This window comes from Lonchura striata, chromosome 2 (genome assembly GCF_046129695.1).
Source record: "Lonchura striata isolate bLonStr1 chromosome 2, bLonStr1.mat, whole genome shotgun sequence".
Classification (NCBI taxonomy): domain Eukaryota; kingdom Metazoa; phylum Chordata; class Aves; order Passeriformes; family Estrildidae; genus Lonchura; species Lonchura striata.
The window spans coordinates 43991862-44018978 of NC_134604.1; the positions used below are offsets into that span (position 1 = coordinate 43991862).

General features: G+C 40.6%; 1 protein-coding gene across 1 annotated transcript in view; it reads right to left on the reverse strand.

The window, feature by feature from the left end:
- The window catches only part of GUCY1A2 (guanylate cyclase 1 soluble subunit alpha 2), a 136294-nt gene extending 112103 nt beyond the window's left edge, over positions 1-24191 (reverse strand). The window contains exons 1-3 of the mRNA XM_021529359.2: positions 23904-24191; positions 10131-10192; positions 9524-9645 (exon numbers count right to left, since the gene is read on the reverse strand). Coding sequence (XP_021385034.1) covers positions 9524-9645; positions 10131-10192; positions 23904-24158 — 439 coding nt within the window. The 5' untranslated portion in view covers positions 24159-24191. The remainder of the gene's footprint in view (positions 1-9523; positions 9646-10130; positions 10193-23903) is intronic.
- Positions 24192-27117: the final 2926 nt, after the last annotated feature.

Sequence of the window (27117 nt, forward strand, 5' to 3'; positions counted from 1 at the left end):
ACCATTAAATTCAGGTAAATGACCTGGCTCAAGGACATGCCACTAATTTTAAAAACATTTAAGTTTTGAATTGAGTTGCACACAGTACCAGCAGAAAATCAGATCAGCTCTAATAGAAAAATGGATATGACCAAGCTCAACCAAACTGCTGGTCTATGTTAGTCATGAATTTTCTGTACAAGAACAGACACTACGATATACTAAGAAAATTAAACTAAGTCAAGCAACCTTCAGAACCAAAAATCATAATATTCCTATAAACAAAGTTTCTTCCTTAGCCTTACCAACAAGACAATAATTTTTGCATGAAGCATGATATTTATCTTTGAATTAAAAATATTTATTTAATAAATTCCCTGTTACACAAACACACACAGAGATTACATTTTTCTGTATTTCTCTGCAAAGCTATTGGCTTCAATAGTGATGTCTTTGTGTAAAGTTACACATTATATTTGATATGTATTTTTACTGAATTATTCCTGCTTCTCTTGCTGAAAAAAATGAACAGATGCTCACCTAGCACTAATTCTGTACATACTTCAGTATAACCTCTTCAATTGCTAACATATAAATGATCCTAATCTTTTGCAAATCTTCTGTAGATTTTCTCGCTACCCATATTTCTACACATACCTGTTCTGGTTTAATCCCAGCTGGCAAGTAAACACTACACAGCCACTTGCTCAGTCCCCTACCTCGGTGGAATGGGGAGGAGAATCAGATATAAAACTTGTAGGTTGAGATAAGAACAGTTTAATAATTGAAACAAAAGGAAAATTTAATAATATTAGTAATAGTAATAATGATGATAAAAGAAAAAAAAATAAAAACCCACATGGTAAGACAAGTGATGCCCAATGCAATTGCTCACCACCAATGCCAGTCCCTTTCCTCATCCAGGTCACTTCCCCAGTTTCTAAACTGGGTGTGATATTCCAGTGGTGTGGAATGTCCCTTTGGCCACTTTGGGTCTCAGTTGCTCTCCCTCCCAGCTTCCTTGTGCCCCTCCTCATTGGCAGAGCATGAGACACAGAAAATGTCCTTGGCTTAGGATAAACACTACTTAGCAACAACCAAAACATCAGTACGTTATCAACATCATTCTCATACTGAATCCAAAACACAGCAAAGTACCAGCTACTGGGGAGAAATTAACTCTATCCCAGATAAATCCAGGACAATACTCCCAGACTGGGAGATAGTTTAATTACAAGTAGAAAAACCTGCATGCTAAAAAAAAGAATCCCATAACACATTGTCTCTATAGTGCATACTTCATTTAGAGGTTTCCACAGGCTAGTTGTTATCTTTATATATTACATTCAATATGATTTCCAATTTCAACATGTATGGTACTTCCTGTTTTTACCTTTTATGTTGAGAAAATACAAACAAAATCAAAATAATCTCCTTACAACCTTCAGATTATGCATCAACATAAAAAGTCCAATCTTTTCAAACTCATCTCACATTCAATTGTTGGACAATTGTTTTTCTGTTTGATTTTGCAGTGGGATAATTCAAATTGAGTATGGCATTGAAAATATGATTCAACTTCTGTTCATCAAAACTGACAATTTGCTATTCCATTCTTAAAAGCCAGCATCTCCATTCCTTCTTTTTCACTGTGGACCTCTAAGCAAAATCTTCATCCAGCTTCCCAGGAAAAAAGAAATATATTTGATATCCGTATGAGGGCCCAGCACTTCCAAATGCAGAGGCCACTGCACTCCCGTATCACCTCATGTATGACCCCAGCATGGCTTCCTAACGAGCACTGCCTTGCAATTCATGCAGAGGAAAAGGCCTTCCTTGGTTTCACCAAGACACTCCACTAAATGGTAGCAATACAAAATAAACCAAAAATCATCCCAACACTCTCTGCTGCTCCCCAACTGAAGTAACTCGTTATTTTGAGCTTCTGCTCTTTACAATCCTTATACTAATATAGGCAATGAGGTCCTAAACATGCATAAGTCTCAATTTGTTTTCATCCTGGAGAGGAATCTACTGTGATCCTAGTACTTAAATTGATGTCAGGAGGACAAATCATGTCTTAACTGTAATTTTTTTTTCTTAGTAGTTTCTTTTCGCTGCTTTTCCTTACAAAGTCACTTTTATTCTAGTCCATATTGGAGAGAAATTAAATATGCACATTGTAAATTGAGGCAAAGCAACACAGAATGGAAATATTGCTACAGACCTCCACTAAAAAGCACTTTTGGATCTGTGAAAAATTATTATTCTTTCAAAATGTGTCTCAAAGACATGAAGAGAAGAGATCCTATATTTGCTATCCAGATCCAAAATTACCAAAGTCTTTAAGCACAGGTTCAAAGTACAAATTAAGTATTTCACTGAACTGGAGCAGAAATAGATTACTTCGTCCTGTAATAACATCCTAGCAAAAGGTTTTCACTTTCTTTTCAGCAGTTACTGTAAACTAAAAATACACTAGAAAATGTCAAGGAATTAATACAATATTTTTAAGTATTTTGTACATTATGAAGTGTAGAAATTAGGTAAGAATGTTCCCAAAAGGAAAATTGCAAATCATAAGCTCTTGTGAAGCAATGAGAAGATAAAAAATCTGATGTGATTAAAAAATATGATGTGATGTGATGTGATAAAAAAATCAAGGTAATTCATTAACTGGTACAGCATGCAGAAGCAGTTACATGACATCCAGTACTTACATTATTTACTTTTTTTCCTAAAAGTAAATAATGAAGACAATGGCAGCATAGTGGCCAGCATCTGACTCATTTGGCATTGAAAAATACATTTTTTTTCTGAGATACCATTCAGAATCTGTAAATATCAAACCTTAAGGGGCTGGAACAATTAAATATGCAATTCCAGACCTCATACTGTGAACAGAAGCAGAATTTGCCACCTTCAGTTATAGCAAGTGTCTCTTAAATGCTTTTGGATTATCGAATTTTTGGCATCAGTAACATCTTTTCCTTAAACAGACCTGTGGACAGAAAGACAGGTGGCAGTTCAGAATTCCAAAGAATTATTTCAGATGGTAAGGAAAGCAACGTTTAGTCTCTGAATAAAAAAGGTTTTCTTGTGTACAGATTAATGCTGAAGGTATAGTAGATGAATCATTTGGCTTGAAAGTGAGCTTAGTACCAGTATCTAATTACTGTATAAATGACTTAGATTTTACTTCATTATGATTGTGAATTTCTATCATCCTTGGAATCGAGATAGCATTTTTATATTACCTTTTTTGTGGTTTTTATATAAATACAGTAGCATCATTTTATGCCTTTACATATGGTTGTGACACAACTGAAAAATCTATACAACACTTCTCTTAGAGTGACATGCAGGACCTGCATGTCTTTCAAGATTTCACAGAATATAAATGCGAACAACTACTATAAAAATAATTCCTGAAACTTTTTCACCTATAATATTTCTTTTATCCACTTTTAATGAGGTGGTTTCTTTCCCTGTCCTCTGCCCAGTGATAGACACACCATTGTAATTACTTCCTCTTGGTGAGGAGCTGATCACCAGTTCTCAACATAAATATAAAATATTCTGCTCAAAACTGTTGATATGGGAAGCTCACATGAGATATTAAGAACAGGCAGAAGAAGGGGTTTTTGCCCCCATATAGTGCTCTCAGAAGCAGCGAATTCTGCAAGCAAAGCCAAGCTACAAGTAGCAATCATGATTTTATGTCCCCCACCACAAGCTGGGAGGCTCACTTCTTACATTTGCTCAGGGTTCATTACATGAAAACTACAGTCATTACATTGGTAGTTCCTAGACATTAGGCAGACCAGGTCTGTTTCATGGTAAACCTAGAGACTAAATGGTAATAAGGATTTTTTTCATTTGTTTTTTTCTTTCTATAAAATAAATATATGTGTCTTTAAATTAATATGGGGAGCAGAACTGCACTTCCTGGAATGAATAAAATTGTAATGAAATCCAAAAACTCTTCCCATGAAATGCAAAATCTTCTCTCATAACTCCTCACATGTATAAAGGGCTCAACTCATCTGACTAAATATAGAAATCTAATGCTCCTTGAGTCTTCATAAGGCATCCAAGACATCTACAAAAGAACCAACAGTTACTGTATCTGCCAAGATGAAGGACCTAAGGGAGACCTACACATTTCTGAAGGTTTGACAGAGGCCACAAGATACCTCACAGCACCTCAGATAATGACAAACACCTACATTTAGTCAATGAATCATGGCAAGAATATGTTCTTTATAAATAGACCTCCACAAGATGCTATTGTATATCATAATTCCAAACCCCTCATTATCTGCTGGAAGTTCATCTGCTTTCTAGCAATAAATAGCTCTGATTTGAGAAGAGTGGGATGTCTAAGGCCATTTGGTATAAACATTTGTCCTTTTCTAATTGAGATGTACTCATCTCAGTTTTGAAATCACATGAACTACATGCTTTTTGTTTAGATTACTTTTGTGTTGCCAGTGCACTGTAACATCTGCTAAATAACAGGAGCCCTGTGTGTATAGCTTAGACCCCACAGGATAAAGTATTATTAGAATCCATTAGTATTGCCAGTCCTCTGGGCCATGTAACATTTCCTTTTACGCCATTTGTAAACCAACAACTTTAATTATAAATCAGGCCGTGTATCCTAAATTAGTTGCATCCTAATGACTAGCCGCGGTTCTCAGTGCAAAGGGAAGTGATAAAAATTTATATACTTTTAATATCTAAGCATTTACAGTTCTCAGACACCTCCCAAGCACTCAATCTACCAAACTTTTGTTTTCCTTTTGCAAACACTACACTTGGTCTAATCTCATGGTAGGCTAAGATCTGTCCTGGCACCAGCTTTTCAATTATTTCCTGCCTCTTCAAATATACTATTTCTCAGCAGTTATTTAATAGTTACCAGGATGATTCCAAATATATTCCTCTCTAACAACAGAGGATCATAGAAGCATAGAATATTCTGAGTTGGACGGGACCCACAAGGATCATCAAAATTCAATTCCTGGCCCTGCACAAGACATCCCCAGGAATCACACCATATACCTGAGAACATAGTCCTAGTACTTCTTGAATTCTGTCAGGTTTCATGCTGCAACCACTGCCCAAGTGCTCAGCAGTGGAGCAATAAAAATTGAACAGCCTTCAGCTCAGTAAGGCTCTCAGCCACCCTCTGGGTGAATAAACTTTTCCTAATGTCCAGCTTCATGCCATTGCCTCATATAAGAGCTAAGATTTTCTCAGCTTCATAAAGGAAACACGGATCTTTAACTTTGACAAATGTACAGAGAACAAATGACTTTTATAGAATTATGCCCTTTGTACTAAATGAAGGATCAACCCTGCAAGATATTTTTAGGCATGAAGTGATTTGCCCTATATAAAGCAGCCTGCAGCACGTTCTCTTTGGTAGTGACAAGCAAATGTCACCCAGAGCAAGAACTCTCTAAAACCTTACACTAACAATGGATGCCACCTCCTCCTTGGTGACTTGGGGAAGCAGAATCCAGAAACACAATTTATCTCCCTGACAGGACAGGGCTCTGGGCCAGGATTCCATACAGCTTATCACCAGGGTATTAGGGAATCCCTAGGGAATTGCCACTGCTCCATATCATCCTCCAAACAGAAGATGCCCAAAAAGATAGAAAGACAAGCAAATTCCTCACACCACTCTCTGAAGCAAAATCAAAAGAAAGAGCATTGTTATCCATCAAGTTACAAATGCCTAATAGGAAAAATTCCTGCAATACACTTGAGTCCACATGCAGAGCTGACTTAGCCATCGATATGTGCTGTGCATTTTTAAAGAAAATGAAGTAATTGTAGTAAAATTTTAGGAGCCAAATTTTTATTAGACAAAATAAATTCTGTTGTATAAATTATTTGCTTGAGTTTAAAAAATGGAGGAGATTTTTTTTTCTGTACCTTATGCAATGGAAAGTCAGGTAAAATTACTTCTACAGGCTTTTCTGCTGAAACCATGATCTGATACAAGTGTATTTGTAACTTCAGACTGTGTGACCAAGTGTAATTTATAGAGTGTATCTAACGTGGTGCAGCAGTACATGCAATTTAGATCCTGAAGTTTAAAATACACAAATGGGCTTTCAAAGACACTTCTTTGTCATTAGAGACTGGGTATGAACAGTTACTGCTGCTTTACAGATTTGGCACAACAGCTCTTTTTATAGGACTTTTAAAATTTAGGTTACTTTTCATTAGTTTTACTATCAAAGTGATGACAGATTACACAGTTCCTCAGAAAGATGTAAAGTGGCTCCAAAGGAAATACTGATGCCATTTAAAAGATAGGTAACTGCCTTAGTGAAGCTCCTTTTCTTTTCTTTCCTTGTGAAGGACTGAAGAGTGAAAAATAGTTTGCATTCACAAAGGTTACATTAATTGTTTGCAGTGTCTGAAAAGAGTGTTTGGAGGAGGTGAGGTGAAGGTTGTGCATTTGGGATGTGAGAAATATCATGTGATATATTGGAAGTACTGAGTGGGGTTCAAAAAGGAAAATTGGGCATTTCTCTACTGCTTTGTAAAACTCAGTAGCACAGACCTTCTTTGAATACCTGCCAAAAAAATAAACAGGAGAAAGGTCATGAAGGCTTTATGTCTCGGAATAAATTCCTTGCAATAGCAGTTACAAAACAACAAAAAAAAGTTTTAATCTGTAATTTCCTGTTGCCGAAGTTTTAATTTGCAGTATATGAAGGTCTTCTGCTTTATTCTGGAAGCACTTAAGTAAAAATGCACACTCTAATCTTACTTGAAATCAAATTATTTTAAATCATGAGGACAAAAGCAGTCCCAAACGAGATTTGCTGTCATTGCTCAAAATGCTGAATGTACAAAGGGTATGAAAAAAAATGTCTTTACTTCAAGAAGGTTGAAATCTGAATGTCACTGACATATGGTTTAAAGGATTTTTAAAATCCTGTTATCTCCATTATACAGATGGGAAATTGAGGCACAGAAAGAATAAAAACTTGCCCAATGTCAAATAAGAAGTCTCTTCAGATACAACATATCTGAATGTTTTCTCTCTAGCATACCTCAGTACAAGTTTATAGTCACCTAAGAAACAAATGTGGTAGTAATCCACATACCATACTTCATCATGGACATTTTTCTCTTATCATTATTTCTAAAATAGGTTCCAACAATGTCAATCTCCTCTGAACACAGTTTAGTGGTGTACTTGGCAGTGCTGCATTAACAACTGGACTTGATGATCTTAAAGATCTTTTTCAGCCTAAAGGATTCTCTGTTTCTATATGTTTATGAAGGACACTGTAAAAGTATGCATGCACCAATTAATGACAGTAGTCCACAATGAAGCTGTCTGGACTATTTTTGAAAGGAGAAAAAGTTAAAATAAAAACTCAAGCCTCAGAAGCTGTCATTGTAAAGGAAAACTGTGGGATTGATCTGGTACCACACATGGTTTACAGCATGCGAATGGAATGGACATGGGTTCCTTTAATTACAGTGCTTTAAAGCAGGGAGACTTCTATTGATGTCAAGACTTGTAGCAGAGCAGCTCAGCAAGGCAACAAGGAGAATCAGGTCCTTGTGCTGCAGGAAAATGGTGACACACTTACTTTCGTGCTGACTTGACAGGAGGAAAATTGCAGCATTCATACATGATAAATCACATGCACCGAGCTGAGTGAACAGCTTGCAGTCAGCACTTCCCTGTGAGCAGTGTAAGCACCAGGACCATAGTATGAAGCATCTGCTCACAGTCTTCCAAGCTTACCAATGATCTCAGCATTTGCACTCTTCTGATGAATAAGGAATGCTAAATGACTTTTTTAGAGGTGGTTAAAAGACTGGAAGAGGTGAATCATGTTGGCAGTATCTAAGTTCAGAGAGCATGAAGATGCTTCCAAGCATCTTTAAGGAAACATTTTCTTCCAGCCCTAGACAGCAACTGCCTTTTACTGCTCATATAAATAAGCTAAGAGCCAGATTTGGTTCAACAGTTTCTGTAGCCTTCGTCACAGTCATATTCATGCTTGCCTCCTGCCTCAGTAATGCCAGTTGCTCCAGGTACACACCCCAGTGGTTACATCCCTCTCTCACAGAGGTGGCTCTTACCTGTCCTTATTCAACAAGAAAAGCAACTGTGTATGTGAGAATTAATTACACAGCCTCCATTAATTTTTTCCCTGTCATGATAGGAGCTACAGTTAAAATAAAGAAGCTGGGTTTACTGCTCATTCCCTTATGTTCTTATGCCAGATAGGGAGAGGGATTGCTTTTAAATTATCTCAGTGTTTTGGTCATACTGAAGTGGGTTTTTTGCTAAGAACTCTCTTTAAGAGGCGAACTTGTCCAAGAAAAAGTCTCTGCAACATAATTTTCAACAAAGCCCACTTTAACAGTTCCCCAAGATAGTAATGAACACAAAGCTTAAAAGCACTTTGAACACACTGCTTAAAAACACTTTGAGAGTGAAAAGTCATTAATAAATGTTTCTTATAACACATACTTTGTGTCATAGTGAAATAAGTACTGAATGTCTAGTTTGGCTTTTTATAATATTATTATGCACCTGATAACATTAAAAGTTTTTGCTTTACATGAATGCTGCCTTATCACTCATAGCATTTGTTTTAGAGAACTAGAATGCAAATATTTGAAGATTAAAAAAAAAAAAAAGGTAACTTCCACTGGACACATTTAGAATTTGATTTGTTCTAAATGCCACCTTTTTCTAGCAGCAGTTAAAGGCACACGTAACATGCCTGACAGCATCCAGCATCTTTCAGAATAAAACACTGGACAGCTAAAAAAAAAACCAAAAAAACAACATTTTGAATGTCAGTGAAATACAGTTATCTCTAAACTAGACCATGTTTGCTGTTTCACAGAGCACACCAAGTCTGTTTAACAGTTTGCAATAGAAAAGACAGATACACAGTGCATATCCGCCAAAAGTATTTTAAGTCAGTAGGATACAATGGCGAAGACGTGAGCAGGCTATCACCTCACCATATTCCCCTGACATGGAAAGTTAAAACTTATCTTCAGTCATCGTACACAGTCAGATTTCAGTGTTATGCTTCTTGACGAAGAAAATCTAAGTTTTCAGAATGTTTCATGTCTCTGGTACACCCTGCTGCTGTTTCTCAGGCCCTCGATCCACCAGGCCCACAGATGGCAAGTGTCTGTTGTTCTGCAGAACCTCTATAAAAACACTAGAGATAATCCCAAGGCCTGCACGGAAGCAAGTCCACTTGCCAAAAACCTTTGAAACTTCTCAAATCACTGGGTATTGCACAATACACAATCACTGCCTCCACTAACAATCACATCTGGATAATCTTAAAGATTCAATATGTATGTAGAAAAGGAGACAAATGTAATAACAGTGCACTGGTATGTTGCTGCCTATATTCTAAATTTCTGTGGTTGGAGCAAATATTTCTGGTTTCATTGTTGGCATTAGGCTGGTCAGTAAACTTTCCTTCCAATTAAAGGAAACAAATTCCCTTGAAAAAACACATACCAAGCACATTAGCTGTACACTGGAGAATTCCTGAGACATCTTCAGTTTCTTCATTGCCAGAGCAGTCTGTATAGGCGCATCTGTTTGATATATTGTGGAAATTCTTCTCTGCATCTCTGTAACTACAGAAAAAAAAGTTATAACAACTCCTTATACAAATGCCAAGACAACAAATGTCTTTCAGAAGTGGTGGCAAAGGATTAAGGATTAATTGCACCAGGATGGGCAATTTCAAGATTCAGCTGGACAGAGTGCTGAGCCATCTTGTCTAGACCATGCTTCTGTCAGGAAAGGCTGGATAAGATGAGCTTTGAGGTCCCTTCCCAACCTGATATTCTATGACTGAGAAAGATTCATTATTCTCTTTTTATAAGAAACATTATAGTTCATTAAGCAGTCATTGTCTGATGGGATTGTACAGAAGCAGGACTGCACAGCAGTTTAACATTTACATCCAGATTACATATTGCTACTCCAAAGCATCTCTAAGAATTTGAGAGAAAAAATTAAAACTTAAATTAAAAAGCTTATCATATAAGGCTGTGAATTAGAAAGCACAGAGCAAAACATTACCATGCACCTTTCACTACCTCACATTAACACTTACCCAATAACTTGATGCTCAAAATACTGCAATGTCTTTTGAAGAGTCTGCCGAATGGTCTGAGGCTATGGAAGAATAATTTTAAAAATTGTGAGATTAGGGAATTGTAGCACAGTTCAATTAACAGATCTTTCCATGAACTATTTTTCTCCAGTTTTACTCCTCTTTATCTTCTACCTGCCATATGCCCATTGCAACAACAGATATGAAATATTATTATTCATTCCTTGTATCTTATTTGCCATTTAAATAGGAAGAATTTTACAATGTGGCATAATTAATACTGCTTATAAGGCTAGGTGCACATAACAAAGGAGACACTTCACTCTCAAAAACAGTTCTCAAAAACTATCACCCACCAACTATCTCACTAATTTAAAATAATTAATTTGAAATAGTCTGCAATAAAATGCCATTATTTTGTGATGCAAGTATCATCAGGAAAAGGCATTGAGTTTTTAAACGCTATATGCTCCCTAGAGCATTTTCTAATAAAGAATATTATAAAGATGCAATTTATTTTGGCTTCTTTTCCTGACAAGTTATAACTCTTCAGTTATCTTTCAGATTACCAGGAAAGTCAAGTTCATCAGAAGAAAATCATTACCTGCTTCAAGTTCTTCTATGCTATTTCACTTTAATAGGGGTTCACCAAACTATATATGTACGTAATTGTTTTTTGCAGTATTACCACTACTACAGTGTTCACCAAAATGCTTATGTATATAAATGTTTATTGTCTTACTATTACTGCTGCTTTGGCCCCTATTGTTTTGAACAAATTCATGACAGATCTTTGGACAAATAAAGGACATGTGATATACATGTAATTTTCTCTCTTGAACTTTCCAAGTCACTTACGACACAATATTATTCCTCAAAAATTACTATCTTGTGTCAAATCTGAGGTTCTTCACCTGTCTATTTTGACCTGGTGCCAGAATTCAGACAGAGATACACATATGAGATTTATAAGTTTTTCTTCTGTATCAAAAGTGCATATGGACATTTTGATCAGACTCACAGCAACGCACACTGGAATTTTGGAGATGTTTGGTCTTTTCCTGCCTTTTGGAATATATACTTAATAGTTTTAGAAAACAGTAGTCAAAATGCCCCTTAATTAGAGGAATTTCATTCTAAAACCACAATCACCTTTGAAAGTCTCAAATTTTGCTTACCAACCTACAAATTCAGCAGTTCAAGAGCTGAGTTTTCTACCTTGCTCAAACACTTGCCCTTGAGTTTGCAGAGGGAGTCATCTGTCCTGATGACAGCAGGAAGAAAAAACTGTATACCAGGCTACACTAGGTTTGTACAACTGCAAAAAATTATTTTCTAATACCAAACTGTAAGAAAACATCTACATTTTTGAATTTAAAAAAAAAATAATAAAATTGAAAAAAAAAAGAATTTAAATGCATGCACTCAACAATAGCATTAGAGGGCATATAGGAAAGACGGGGACAAACTTTTTAGCAAGGCCTGTTGCAGTAGGAAAAGTGCAATGGTTTAAAACTAGAAGAGGATAGAATTAGACAAGATATGAGAAAAGATTTTTATAGCAACAGGGGTGAAACACCAGATCAGGTTGTCCAGAGAAGTGGTAGGTGACCCATTCCAGGAAACATTCAAGGTCGAGTTGGATGGGGCTCTCTGCAGGCAACCTGATTTAGCTGAAGATACCCCTGTTCATTCCAAAGAGGCTGGACTAGAAGACCTCTAAAGGTCCCTTCCAACCCAACTTTTCTATGATCCTATGAATGAAAAAAAAAAGCTCAGCATAGATGCAAACCTTGAAAGATGTTTTTCTTGCTAACTCTCTATCAGGTAATCACTTCACTGTGGGAACTAAGCTACCTGTGCCAAAAGGCTTTAACAAGTTGCATGTTCTCTTGTAAAACACAATGAAAGCATCATATGAGTGAAATCATCACATATCAAAAAAACCATCTCCTTCTCACTGCTACAGCAGGTGTTGAAATCTTTAGGCCTAATGGGCTGCAAATATATTTGATGGCATGTTCTCACCAAGACTCAGAAGCCTTCCTGTGCTCAGCAGGCAAAAAAAAATCCATTCTTGACATATAGAAGAGATGTGTTTTCTCACAGCAGCAACAAAGCAAAGCAGAATAGATTCAAGCAAAGAAGTGAGAGCTGCCACTTCCCATCTCCATACAGCATTCCCCTCAGCCCCAGTCCCTACACACAGAATCAGTATTCCACCAGCGACTCCTCTGACATGAAATAGGGAATAATAGAAATGTTTGATTGCTAAATTAAAGCTCCATTCTAGTTGTCCCAAAGTGCCTTTACAGCAAGCATATGAAATGCAGCAATGCTTGGTATCACAGCAGAGAGGAAGAAAAACAGCTTTTTGACTTCTCTAGAAGTTTTGTAACTTAAAACACCTGAGCAATCATCCACAGATTGTCTCTGTCCTTCTCATGCCTGGAACATATACGCTCCTTAACGAGGGAAAAATCATTTTGACTACCTCAAGATCTGACAATACAAGCAATCTCCTAGTCCTGAACTTATTTCAGTGGTAAATGCCCCTTTTCCTACAGTGCTGAATGGAAAAAAAAAAAAATCCCACGTTAACTTTCTCTCCTGAAAGCTAAATCAGTTGCCTAGCTGTTGTCACACAGTTCTAAACAATCCCATGAACTCACACCATTTTTCACTGGCAACTCCTACCGAATCTTAGAAATTAAGTACAGACAAAAATAGGATTTACTATTAAAACATGCATCATAAACAGAGCTCAATATAATGCGCTCAAAGCCAGAATGAAAACTGATGAAAGGAGTCACAAAGTCTTTCTTCATCTCTGACAAGAATTATTATGGCATGTTGCTGTGCATCGTTAGAGAGTCACTATGCTCACCTTCTCAGTTTGTTGTATTTCATCACTGGTGAATGTCATTTTGCTACAAATGTAATTCTGTAACCAGGGTCATGTCTAAACAAAACAGTGAGAAGAGATATGACACCTGTTTACAGCTGCCCACAAGGGCAATTTGGTGCACTGCTTCTTCCACTACTGATAATTCATTGCCCATGAGACAGAGAATGAGCAGGAAAACATTTCCACCTCTTTTCTGTATCCAGTAGCAAGAGTGGATGGAGACAAAATAGCTAAACCTTCTCCTAGAAGCATGGCACACATGACCTCTCCCAGAAGCAGAGCTCTACCACTCAAGGAGGTAAAAGCCTTTAACCATACACCTCCTCCACTGTAATGCCATTTAGGTGCTCAGTGCCACTTATTTACTGAAGAGATTGTAAAGTTTCATGACTACTTAAAATTATAGGATTTAATGTAAATATAAGCCAGGGACTATTACCTAAACAATGTAATGTCAAGAATTCCTTTTGATTATGATGATTGACGAATATTTGTATGCAGCACAAGAGAAGTAGTCACATCTGTTCACGTGCCTAAGGACAAATCAAAGTAAAACAAATTCTTCTTATTCATAACTGTAAATTAATCCAAGGATTGCCATACCAGGTCATATCTAAGCTCCATATGACATGATTATATGTAAAGTATAAGGGACCACTGGAGATACTCATACTGATCTCTTGCATGGCAGAGAATAGAGGACTTCCCTGAAATAACTGAATTCAGACATCAGGCCATGGCCAACCCTAATGTGTCAGAATAATTTGTAAAAAATTACTGAATCAATGAGTCATTCAGGTTTGAAAGAACCTCTAGAAGTCTCCTAGACCAACATCCTACTCACAGTAAATTGAGTTAAAACTGGATGCTTGGGTCATTCTTCAAACAAGCTTTAAGTTTCTCCATGGATGGACCTCTATGGGAACCTGTGCCAGCATCTGAACACCCTCATGACATCTCATTTGTTTCCATAATTCTGATTTTAAACTCCCATCTTTCATTTTTTTTGTCTCTCATCCTTCTTCCACTCTGTACCTCCATGGAAAGCCTAGCTCCATCTTCCCTACACACCCTGCTCAGTTTAGCTGTAGACTGCTTCTTTCTGCTCACCCTTTTCTTCAGAGAATGAACCCTCTTCCCCAGTAAGCATCTTTTAAAGCCGCCTTCACAAGGTTGTGCAGCCAATTAGAGATGACCTCAGCTCACATTGTCAGATTCTTGCTCAGCAGTCCTTGCTCCCCAGAGCACACCCCACGTCCCTGGAGATCACAGTCCTGCCAGCAGCACCACCATCACAGCTACAGACTGGCTCCGAGATGTGCCTGCACCAGCCAGAGCCTTCCCCCTGCACCAGCGGGACTGAGGTACCCGCTGGGCACCTGCACCCTTCACCCTTGCACTCGGAGCCGTGCAGTCACTCCTGAGGTCTCCCCTGGCTGCATCACGGGTGCCCACACGGATGAGCAGCAGCGGTCACAGCCCAGGAGACAAAGGAGCTTTGGCAGCCTCCTTGCAGCGCTCCTGTGCCTGCCCTCGGCAAGCGGCAAACCACCCGCGACAGCACGGCAGGCTGGCACATGAGGCTTCCATCTCCTCAGGAGACGGCTTCTGATACCTGCCACCTCCTCTTCTGGAACCTCCTAAGGGCTGAGGCTCTGCTGGATCTGCTGCCCCATCTGAAGGGAGGGAGGTCATCTCTCCCACCTCTTCACAGGGCATTTTACCTTCTCTGTACCTGATGAATCACAGGTGGAACAGGGGCCTTAGTTATGCTGTCAGCAGTAACCAACCTCCAGCCTTCTCCACCTGGAAAGTTTCTAACCCTGGCTCTCAAAGCTCAGCTCTATTTTTCTCTTCTTCAACATGGAGCTCAGGTTCTTGACTCTGCAGGGCCTCTGGAAAGATCTGTCCATCCTCCCTCACTATCTACAACAGCTCTTCCCCCTGGTACCTCATTGCTGTCTGACCAGAGTGCCCAGCCTTTGGCACCACCAGGCAGCAATCCTGGCAGTGGCAGCCCTGCCGTGACACCCACTGTCACTCTGCCAGCCACCACTGTTTACACGATGCACTCCTAGAGAAATGTGCCCTTCCTGCTAGATCTCATCCTGCTTTCCAGTAGTACAAAACTGGTTCAAGTCCTGAAGATAGAGGAGTAATAGTTCTTCAAAAACTCCTTCTATGACTAACTGGAGAAAATCTTTATGAAGACATTTGTCTAAATGAACTTGAAATATTCTTGGGCTTTTAAACTCAGACTACTTCTTTTGGAAAAGGATTCTAGTTTTAACTGTGTGGCTTTTTTCTGAGTTCAGTTTTCTCGCAGCTTCATTGCTTTGGTATTCAAGGTAAAGGGGAAAAAACTTACACTTTAACTGCATCCCTTCTTACTGCATCCCTTCTTACAAATGTCTTTCCTAAGGCAATCAAACATAAACTTTCCAATCTTCTCAGAGGACTGAGATTTTAGTCTATTCTCTAGCCATTTTCAGTTGCCTCTGAAATGTCTTTCATTTGATTGCAATACCTTTGGAAATAAACAGTAGGGCTCATCTGCCCAACTGCAGGCACCCACAGTGATTCATTTCATCCTCTGGTTGGCATCTAATACGTGCCTGAGGACTCAGTCTTTATAAATACCCATTTCTTTCTTTTGTCTAGAAGAGACATTGATTGATTGCTACAGACTTCGACATCTTAAAATGTTTAGGTAAGGACAGACAAACCCCACACTGAGGTGACAGAACTGCACACAGTATCCCAGATGACTCAGTCTAAATTTACATAAATGCAGTTTCAAATTCTCCATGCCATTCCTTTTGCATCCTAAGATACTCAGATGGAATCAGGGAAGAAAAGGGTTGTAGAGAGCACTGCCAAGAGTGCAGCCAGGTACATAGACAGCTTCTCCTTAAGCCTAACAAAGTTTCAAAGATTTTTTTTCCCTTGGAAAAGCTAAGTGGCTCCTAGCTGAGCTTCAGAAGGGCTTCAGCAGTCATGCTGTTAAAAACTTGAGTGCTTAAAATTTTAAACATGGAAGTTGAAGCACTGAAGAGCTTAACATGCTCTGCTAGAAACCACTTTGCTTCTACCAAAATTTCTTGAAGTATGTCCATTAGGTCAGGGGGCTCCCCACAGTTGTGTGTCCTGGGGAGTTGTAAAGTCCTTCCCAGAGGAATCAGCACCCCTGCAAGCAGGAGAGCCTGTGGACATCAGCCATATCAGCACTGTGACACTGAAAGTTTTAAATGCTTCAAATTTCAAGTGTTCAATCACAAACTCAACAGATGTGTATGATTTTAATCATCAGGTTCACTGCTGGTGATCATTCATTAATGACAAAAATTCCCTTTTTCATATTTTAAAAACAATTTTAGTCAAGTCTTTGTGCTTAGGTGACTGCAGATCTCTAAGCACACACGAGCAGGTGTGCATCTTGCCCATGCAAAAGAAGATAAATGGCAAAGCAGTCATTTTCAGTCTGAGTATTTTTAATATTTACCCCATGATCATGTAAGCAGTGAAAAACTGTTCCCTCCCTGTCCTTCTGATCAGCAAAATATTGAATTAAAGAGGTTGTAAACAAAGAATCAAGGCTCCAGTTGAAGAAAACATTTATCAACACTCCCAAGTGCCAGGAGTGGAGAGAAGCATTGAAATTGCTGTGGCTAGGGAAAAGCAGAACTGAAAAAGAAAAGGAAGGCTCCTTTAGCATCCAGCAATGTTCTGATGATGCAGAAAGGAGGAAAACTCCCTAGTAGGTCCTGCACAGCCAGCACTCTCCCTGTCCCATTCCCAGTAGCTGAAGAATGGAATGAAAGGGAACAGACAGAAATCAGAAATGGAGAAACAGAGTCACAACATAAGCAATAATCTGAAATTTTAAAAAATAAATAATCTTTAGGGATTTAATAGTTCTTTTGACAATATAATCAGGAAAAAATATAGTTCTGCTCTCTAGATTCTGAGCATTTTAAGGTGCACCTATTTTTTTAACTGCTTCTATTTGAGCTAAAAATATATCTTCTTAATGAAGACCAGCTTCCCAATTCCAGATGTTTGTTCTTTAGATAAAAGCACCCCCTGCTTGCAGACCTCCATGACTAGCAGCAGATTTGGTATCAAACGAGGAAGATGCATAATCCCCAGGAGTGGACTGTCTGGGGATCCAGGGCAGGGTGACTGACAGCTGGAGGCAAAACAAACTGCCTGCACCAGCTCACGATGATCCAGTCGGGACTGTGCGAGGGTGCAGTGCCCGGGGTCAGTGCGACTGGCAGACAAACCTGAGACCATTCTGCTCCTCAGCTCACACAAACTGGGTCCTCTTCACACAGAAATGCTGCTGCACATCAGAGAATTGCCTTAATTTAATAAACAGCAGTGAGATTAAGAATTTTGCCCAATACTATTTCATGGCAACAATGCAAACACTGTGAAGAAATAAAGCAGAGCTAAATAATAACTAAAAATTGTAAGTTCTGCATCCCCAGCTGCCTTTCAGCTAGAAGAACCACAGACATTACACATGGAAATTACCTATTAAATCATCTAGCCTAACTCCTTGACAGCAAAGGATAAGTATCTCAGGGTGCTATCCCTTATAACACCAGCTGTGATCACTTTGTTAATCTCTGAATTTCAGCCTGGTCTGAAATGGACAGAAAAACTGTTCTGTGCTGCAGAGCGAACGGGTTCAGTAGGTAAGACTATAACAGATGATCTATTGCTAATGCTACCTGCTCATCTTTTAATGCAACTGATATCTACTACATAAAATCATCAGTGCTACTCCAGCAGACTGATGGGAAATGAAAAGCTTTACAGGTTGGATCTTTTCAAGGATTTTTTTCTGCTGAGATAGAAGAAGAACTGATTTCTCCAATGTAATTGGACCTAATTTCATATGCAGCTCTGCATAGGTATTTATCCATTTGAACCCTATGGACAAACCACAGATTTTTTTCAACTTCATTCTAAAACTTAGTTTGAGAGTTGGAAAACATAGAAAGAATCTGGATACAAGATGGAATAACTTCTTTTACTCAAACCACTTCATAGCAGCCTTTAACATTAGCACAAGAGGTAGAAGGCAAGAGAAGGCTTTCCTCTGTATTAACATTATGCATTTCATCAGAGTACAACCAACTGTGCTGTAAAATTTCATCAAGGTCAATACAATTCTGCAGGTCCTTGGGTGCAGATAATTTTTTTAGTATTTTATTTGCTGAAGCCGATTTTTCTTTGCATCAGATGTTAAACTGCTGAACAAGACAAACAATTAAAACCCACTGTGATTCTCATATTGATATTTTCCTGAATGTTCTTGTTTAAGACATCACAGCTCTTGTTTCAGGCTATGAAATAACAGATTGATTGGCTACAGACTGCTTGTGTGACCTTCTGTATAACTGACTTTTGTCTATGTTAAGTTGGAAGATACTTGGCAAAAGTCTGAGTTTATTATACTTTCAAAAAAAAATCATTCTGTTTGCCTGCTAAAATGAGAAATTAGAAGTTTTTCATAGAATGTGTCTCTCTTCACCATTTTCATGGTTCACACCCACATTCTTGAGAAGGGTTTTACTCATATAAAAATCTCATCCAGCCTGGGCTACTAAGTGAATAAGCTCATTATAGCACTGATACGGGTTTCATTTGACGTTACCTTATTTCATTCAGAAAGACAGGCAGAAATCATTTCTACAACATCAGAGCTTAGCTATACACAATGTGTTAATGTAAATCATTAGGAGCTCAGAATAGTTGTGCAAATTTTTTACAAAATCTTATGCAAAAACCAATTTGCTACCTCTCTTCTAGTGGCAGCAGCTTGTTAAGGGAGTAGAAGTGAAAAGCTAGTAAAAGGAGTAGTATTCATGGACACTAAGTGGTAGAGGTTTATGATGGAGCCATGTTTGATATAAGCTGCTACACTGCAGCTTCTCTGCCAAAACCCCACCTCCGCTCGCTGGAGGATTCACTTGCAATTAAGCAATTTGAAGTTACAGTAGTTCTGTGACATAAGTCAGAGCCTACACACTAACATAAATGACTGCCTTTACATTCACTTTTCTTCTACTGGCAGGGAAAGGGCTGTATTCAAAAAGACAGTTCTTAAATTCAAACTATTTGGCGGCAGCCAGTAGCAGCTTCCTAAATAACACAGGGGAAGAAGTGTTCTTAGATTAATGTGTTTTGAACTGGGCCTGTAAAGAATAGCAGAAATAATTCTAAATGAACAGAAAGGTATAACAGAAGTGATTTTCACGTAACAGTTTTGTAAGCGATGCATTACATTAGCCTTTCAGAAAATAAAATCAAATGGAAGTGTTAGTCACTTTAATGCTGTGTTATGCTGTAATTTGTGTTTCAGAAAGATCAGTGCAGTGCTTAGGGGTACACAGACTACTCTGAACGCATACCCAGTCACTCTCAGCTCCTTTAGGGATAGCCTGTGCCTCTTAGATGGGAGCAGAGAATTTGACTTTTCAAATCAGTGACAAATTATGTTTTTCTGATTTTGATTCTATTTTCAGCTCAGTATTGGATACAAGTCAAGATAGAACTGGAGCAAATGTGAAAATTGCTGCAAGGAACTAAAATTCAGTAACATACTAAACTAAACTTTTAAAGAATCAAGCTATGTCAGCTGATGCCAGGATACCATACTCCTATAGAACAGCCCTTAATGGCAGAAAATATTATTTTGATAATGAATAGCATATAGTATCATATTCTCTACTTTTAATTAATCAAAATTTATGTCTTTGTGGGTGTAAAGATAATTCTTTAAAATGAAACACAATAGCAATGCTGGAATCAAAAAGAGAATGTATCATTAAATTTGCTTGTGATGCGCATATAATTACCGAGTTATTTCTTAAAAACAAGGTCATAAATCAATGTCCCTATAAAGTTCCCAACATTTTATTATTTATCTCCAATAAACTGAACCCAGCCTGGTGACAAGGGCAACTGTTTGTTTTGAGAGCAGCTGAATCTGGCTCCAGATTTCTCTGCATAACCAAAGACCATTCAACAGTGGTTCAGATGAAGGAGGACAGAGGGACATCTGTGTTCTGTCAGGAACATGATTTAGGAACATGTTAGAATGGATAGGAGCTGCCTTCACAATCACTCAGCCTTGTGGGAACATCACAGGGATCAAAGGCTGTGAGAGGGCAGGGACAGTCATGGGGCAATATGCAGGGAGCACTGGTGCCAGGAGCTCGTGAGCCAATGGAGCCACGAGAGCTGCGTGCCAAGCCTGGGGTTTATTGCACTGGGCAGCAGAGTTTGGTGCCACCAACCATCATCTTCACACTCAGGTGCTGAGCACAGCTCCCCGGCCCCACGGGCAGGGCGCCAGGCTGCGCCTCCACCCTTCTGATGTCAAAGCACTTGGCTGCGCAGCAAACTGGTTCTGGGGGAGGCAGCAGGGCAGCAACTTGATGAGATGTTCAGCACACGCACGTTTAGTCTGCTGAGTGCAGCTGGGACAAAGAGCTGCCTCTCCTTGCATTGCTGCTGCTCTGCCTCCCTGCCCAGTGCACCCTGCCTCCCCAGCACAGCCTACCCACGAATGCCAACGGTGGGATGTGGATGGAGGTCTCATCACCACACATTTTTCCCCAAAATACAGAGCTGTTTTGGTGGGAGGTGAGCCCTACCATCCTTCTAGTTCTGGCGCTCAGAAAAGAGAGGGTTTGCAATGAGTACATTTCAGATGAACAACAGCAATCCTTCACCTATCCAAGCATGTCGGGGAACATTTACGAACCCACAGGAACATAACCTGTGCTGATTGAGGGATCAGGTCCCTACATCCTCTAGTATAACTACTGCAGGAAAAAATATCTCAAATAATCAGTATAAGAGAAAAAGTAGAATATCATGCCTGCTGGAAAGTGCTAGAAGCTGTTGTCTGGGAGCAAGGAGAATGGGGAGGATTTAATGCTGCAACAGCAATGTTCATTTTTTTATATTTTCCCACAGTTCCACAAAAAGTAATGTTTGTGCAAAGTCATACTCAGCTAAAATTGAGACCAAGATTACAAGTGATAAGAAAATGTAGTAACTTATTTTCTCTATATTTTAGTGTAATATATCTCAAATTTCATTCTACAGAATCTCATACAATTGACAATACAGCTGTACTAATTCATGAATGAATTGCACAGGAGATACATTTCATACACATTTTTGCACTACCTCTCCTAAGATGAAGCCTGTTTGCACAGCCTTCTGGCTGCTCTGCCCTATGCACACCCCTCTTGGGTGTCCAATGCTCTTTTGCCCCTTGGATGCCCCTTCCTGCTCTGTTCAAGGCTCTCCATGTGCCCAGAGCAGCTCTCATTAGCTCCTGCTACCACTTAGAACTCCTTTCATGGTACAATAGTATTAAATACACACACAAAATTTTTCTTCAGTGGAAACACAAAACAATATTTTACTGAGTATTCAGTCCTAGTCATTGCTGAAGGAAAGCACAAAAAACTACAGCTAAGTATAAACATCAGGAACTTGTAGCATCCTTCAACTTTGAAAGTTGGGATGAGGAAAAATAACTGCTGCATTCATGTTTGAAGAGACAATGTTAAACCCTGCAGGCTAGATATCTAGTATATACATCTGTATGCACATAAATATGTTTATATATTTAACAGAGACCCCTATCTATAGTATTATGGAATGAAGATCTATCTACATCTACAAAAAAATATTAGAGCTTCTTCTTTAGAAAGAACATCTGTCAGTGCTCCCTTCAGACTTGCCTTCTAATTTAACAAACAATATAAATGAATCCTATTAAATCAATTTTATAGGCAAAGTGGTTTTTTTTTTTTTTTACTTCTAATTAAAGTTATTCTTGATTTATATCAGTAGATGTGAAAAAATAATCAGATCCAAAGTGTTAGACATATGGTAACTTGACTTGTTGCATGAAGGCATATATTCAGTATCACAGAGCTCAGTAAGAAAAGCACAAAATAACAAAGCATCTTAACAGTGGTTTCTCTGAGTGAAAAATGGCAGGAGACCTGGTTCTTTTCTTAAACCAAGACTAGAACAATAAGACTTATTTGACTTACTGACATTAATTTATGCCAAAATGCGTAAGATGGGAATGAAGCTGTAGTTACAAAGCAAAGAAAAAAAGGGAAATTTTAAGTAATGTGTATCATATTATAATTTTTAAATAACCTATTTTTTTTTTAGCAACAAGGATAGCTATAATTACCTCCCAGGGAAATCATGAAAGCTGTTGTTTGGGACATTAAAACCAAGTTAGACAAAATTTTTGCATTCTTAAATAAAATTTCTCTGTGAGCAGGGGAGAAAGAGGACTTGATCTATCAGAATTTTATTCATGTCTTAATTCAAGGAATATGTTTATTTTGAAAACAAATTCATCAATTTATATGTAAAACTGTAATTGTCTCTTATAGCAGCACAATACAGGAGGTAACAGGCAAAGCTTAGAAAACACAAATACTAAGGTTATTTCAAAATACTGTGCTGAACTACTTCTGAATACTTCATATAGTTGGGGTAACAAATGCTCTAATTATATCATTGCATTACTATCAAATTAAATAGCTTCTCTTTTTTTTAATATACTAAAACAAGACAGGTCACCTGAAATATCATCTATTAATAACAGCATTACAAGACCAGATTCCCAGTGGAGAGGAAAAAAATCAATGTGAAAGAAAAGTCTTAACTGCTACTGGATGACTATTAGCTATTTAATGCACTAAAACTTCTCGCATTAAACACCCTGTCTACTCCTGTCCAGTGTTTAAACTCCAAACAGAAAAGAGTCTATTAAAACAAATGCAAACTGAGAGCTGATGGTGATGAGACTCATAAGGAATTTCCAGAACTGCCTAATAATATGAAAAAGATTATATGATGCCACAATAACAGATACAGTTGCCCTGCACATTAAGACTACTTGTTGCCATTAATGTTTTATGTTTTTAAACATTAAACTATCTCAGACCCCAAACAAACATTCAGTTGCAGCTGAAACTTTAGGAGAAAATTTTAGCAGTGATCATAGACATATGTACAGGAGCATAGCACAAGCAAAACAAAAAGGCAGGAGAAAAACCTTCTTTTTCACACTAATCTACAAGAGCTCCTGAATCACTGGTTTCAGTCTTACAAAATTATACCAGCATATGTTACAGGCTCTACCTAACTTCGCTCCTGCTGTTAACAGCATACAGACAATGGGTCCCTGACTCAACTACAGATGCAGCTATCCAAGCAATCATTAAGTAGTGGATTTCAAAGTCTGCTTTGAAGAAACTGATCTGTCAGTAATGTCTGCACATCCACGAGGCACAGGGAAATCTGTTGCTGAAATATTTCCGAGCGCATAGCCAGAACTTTGTTCTGTTTTACCCTATTCAGCACAGAGAAGCCCTACAAATGTAAAAGTTCACATCCCCTCATTGTTCAGGAACGATGTGCACACCATGCATCACACAGATGTAACTTTTTATATTAAAAAATAAAAATGTTGCTACTACCAGTGATAAGCACTTTATTGCTTCGTTTTCATTCAGAAAGGGACTCGGCAGAAATTATAAACCCAGCCAAAGCGGCAGCTGCGCCTAAGCGTGACTCCCGACCCGATTTCCAGCAGCGGGCTGCCGGGAGCTGCACTCCCGCAGTCTGCGGGGCTGGCAGCCGGCAGCCGGAGCGGGCGCGGAGAGGCAGCGGGCTCCAGCGACCCGGCGGGTCCACCAGGGAGCGGAGAGCGGGCACGGCCGCTTTTTTCCCGGCAGGGACGGAGCCCGCGGGGCAGCCGGGGCTGCTGTGCCGGGGCGGGGGCCGGCGCGGGCACTCACCGCGGGGGCCGTCAGGCGGCGGATGCTCTCGCCCAGCGAGTCCAGGTTGACCCGCCGGCGGCGCGGAGCGCGGCGCGCCCCGGCGCTGGCCGCGGCGGCGGCGGCGAAGGGGATGTCAGCGGGGCCGGGGGGGCTGCGGCTGCCGTTCCAGCACAGGCGGGACAGGGGACACTCGCCCTCCTCCTCGGGGCTCGTCTCGGGGCAGTCCGAGCCCAGCGAGCTGAAGGACTCTGACGAGATCTTGCGGCGGGACATGGTGCCGCGGGCCGGGCTGGGGCGGCGGCGAGCTCAGCGCGGGGCGGCGGGCAGCCGCGGCGGGCAGCGCCGAGCTGGGCGGGCGCGGGGGCGGCCGCCTCGCATGGCCGCGAGTGCCCCTGGGCGGGCGGGAGGCAGCACCGGAGCCGCCGCGCCGGGGCCGGCGCAGAGCGCGGCGCTGCCCGCTCCGCGGCTCTCCGCGCCGGGCCGGGAGCGCGGTGCCGCGCCGCGCTCGCCGGGAGCCTTTAAAGCGGCGGCGGCGGCAACCGCGGCGGCTGCTGCCCTCCTCTGCCTCGGCCGCCCGCCCCGCTCTCCCCTCCCCCGGCTCCCTCGCTGCTCCGCGGGGATCACGTGTTGTTCCGAGCCCTTTCCCCCTCCTCCTCCTCCCGCCTCCCCCGCCCCGCTCGCCGCCTGTCGCGCCCGGCCCCGCCGGCCCCGGCCCCGCCGGCCCCGCTGCCCCGCGCCGCGGCGATGCCCCCAGCCCGGCGGGGCGGGCCGAGGGCAGGGCCGGCGCGCAGCCCGCGCTCCCGCCCGCCGAGCTCTGCGCTTTGGCACTCTGGAGCCGCGCTGAGGGAAGCGGGGAGGTGGCCCGGCACCCGCGCACGGCTCCGCGGGGAGCGGCGGTGCCAGCGCCGGGAATGGGGACGATCCCGGGGCCCTCCCGTGGCAGCCGCCCCGGCCCCGCCGCCGCCGCCTCCAGTGCCGCCGCGATGCTGGACAGCTCCCTGGCAGCTCCAGCGGCCGGGGAAGCCGGTACCCGCCCGCTGCCAGCCTCCCCGCCAGCCAACTTTTAAAATGACATTAGGGAACCTGAAGCTTAAGAAATAAATCTTTTTAAAAACTGAGGAGAGAGGATGCAGGTCATCTGCTTTCAGAATCAGAAGCTGTCTTTCTGCAAGCACTGCTCCCGTTAACACTGTGGGTCATGTCCAAAACAGCAAAGAAACTAAATTCCTTTCCACGCTACAGCCCTGGCAAGGGGAGAAAGGACTGGTCTAGAGGACCCAAAGCAGAGGAGCTTCGATCCCAGATGACACACAAGGTGTCTCCTTCCCAACGTTCCCTACCCATGCTGTCAGTTTAAAGACACCTTTCAAAATTCATTCCAATAGTGATAATCCCATAAAGTTCTCCTCAGCAAAAATGTTCCAAAGAAATGTGATCTGAGCTGAAATGGTTCGTCCTACCATCAATGAAGACAGCTTGTCATTACTTTCCCTTTGTTCAAACAAGACTTACTTTAAAAGGCAATGATTTTTAAATAGTTTTTACTCTACCTTTTCACTGTATTATGACATGTTTTACAACCGTATCCTTTTAAATGTCTGAATGCAGCCTAAACAAGGACTCACTGAAAAAACTAGGGACATATCCACAGGTATGAAGGAGCTTTTGAGCATGACCTCAGGCAGCAAAAGCCAGTGTCTGCTCACAGATGGGGCACAGGTCTAGGGCCGAGCATGCTGCTTTTAACTGGGGCATAACAACCTTTGCCAGGACATTGCTTTCAGTGTATCATCCTTGTTTCCCTTGACTCGCATAGTGTCTTTTTTTTTGCTTTTTTTTTTATAGAAATAGATATGAAGTCGAATGATTGAAGCCTGTGGCTTGAAAGGATGTGTAGTAAAGCCAGAGTGTACCATACTACCTTCTGTTGCCATGGGAAGTATTACACTTGGGATGCACAGACTTTCCTTTTGCAGTCCTGGTGATTCCCTTGGCAGACCTAGGACATGAATCAGGCATGCAAGTAATTCACACATGAACCTTCAGATCTGTTGTACTTATCTGCGTTTCCTCCTCAAGTGATTAACAATATTCATCAGTATCTGATGAGTGTAGGGAGGCGAAACAGTCACTGCCTTTTTTGTTCCTCCTTCTGAACAAATCCCCATTTTCACAGGTTCTTTGAGACCTGCTGCACAAGCCCTTGCTGGCCTGCAGGCCAAGCTCCCACTATTGAAGGGACTCAGGAACTAAGGGGTCTGGAAAGTGCCCTTTGGTGCTAAACATCATCCCTAGCACAGGGTACTCTGTGTAACATTGTTCATGTGCTCCAGTTTCCACTAAATTTACTTCCTTCTCGTAGATCATTTCATACAGTCCTCAGTGAAGTAAACTACCACTGGCTTCCTGGTTGATGAAGTGACAGTGACAACTGGGTAAGAGCCACATAGTTTAGCACAGAAAATGCAAATACATATTTATAAGTTCTAAACTGCAAAAATACCAAAGTGTCAACTGGTTCCATGTGCAGCACTTCAGCTGTAGGGCAAGCAACTTGCTTGGAGGCATTTTGCATTTTATTCAGCACTAGGGAAGAGGTTTACAACATGACAAAAATGACACCTTTTCAGTCTTCAGTTTCCTCTTTTTCTTGAAGTTTAAAGTAGCACTTCCCAATGCAACTTAGTGGTAGCATTTGACAGTGCTTCTGAGTGTTTTTATTACATAATATAGTTATCCTGAAATGGAAAGGAAGATTCTCTACCTCAGTGACTATTCCTGAGGTGAGGACATCATAACTAAATGTACTTGTGTACCAAAGCAACTCTTTTCAAGAATGTGAAAGACATTTTCCTCCAACATCAAGATAGTGAAGTTCATAACTCAGGGGAAAATGCCATTAGGTTCTTCAAGTATTATTTTATTCAGATGAAGCAGAGCTTTGAGTAAACCCAGATAGTGTTGGCTAGTCTGATTAGATACAACCTTTAAAGCTTGTGAAAGTAAACCTCATACCTGCCCAATCCAGTTACTAAGGATATCAGTAGTATGCGTACTGCAACTCTGGGATTCATTATATGAAGTACAGAGAACTGAATAGAGAAACCAGCTGGAAAACTACCAAACATCATCATAAGTTGTCTTGAACTAAATAGAAATGGACAGCAGAAGATTCAAGATGATGCAGATTCTGGAGGTGAGTCTGGTGAGCAAACAAGTCATTCAGTCCCCA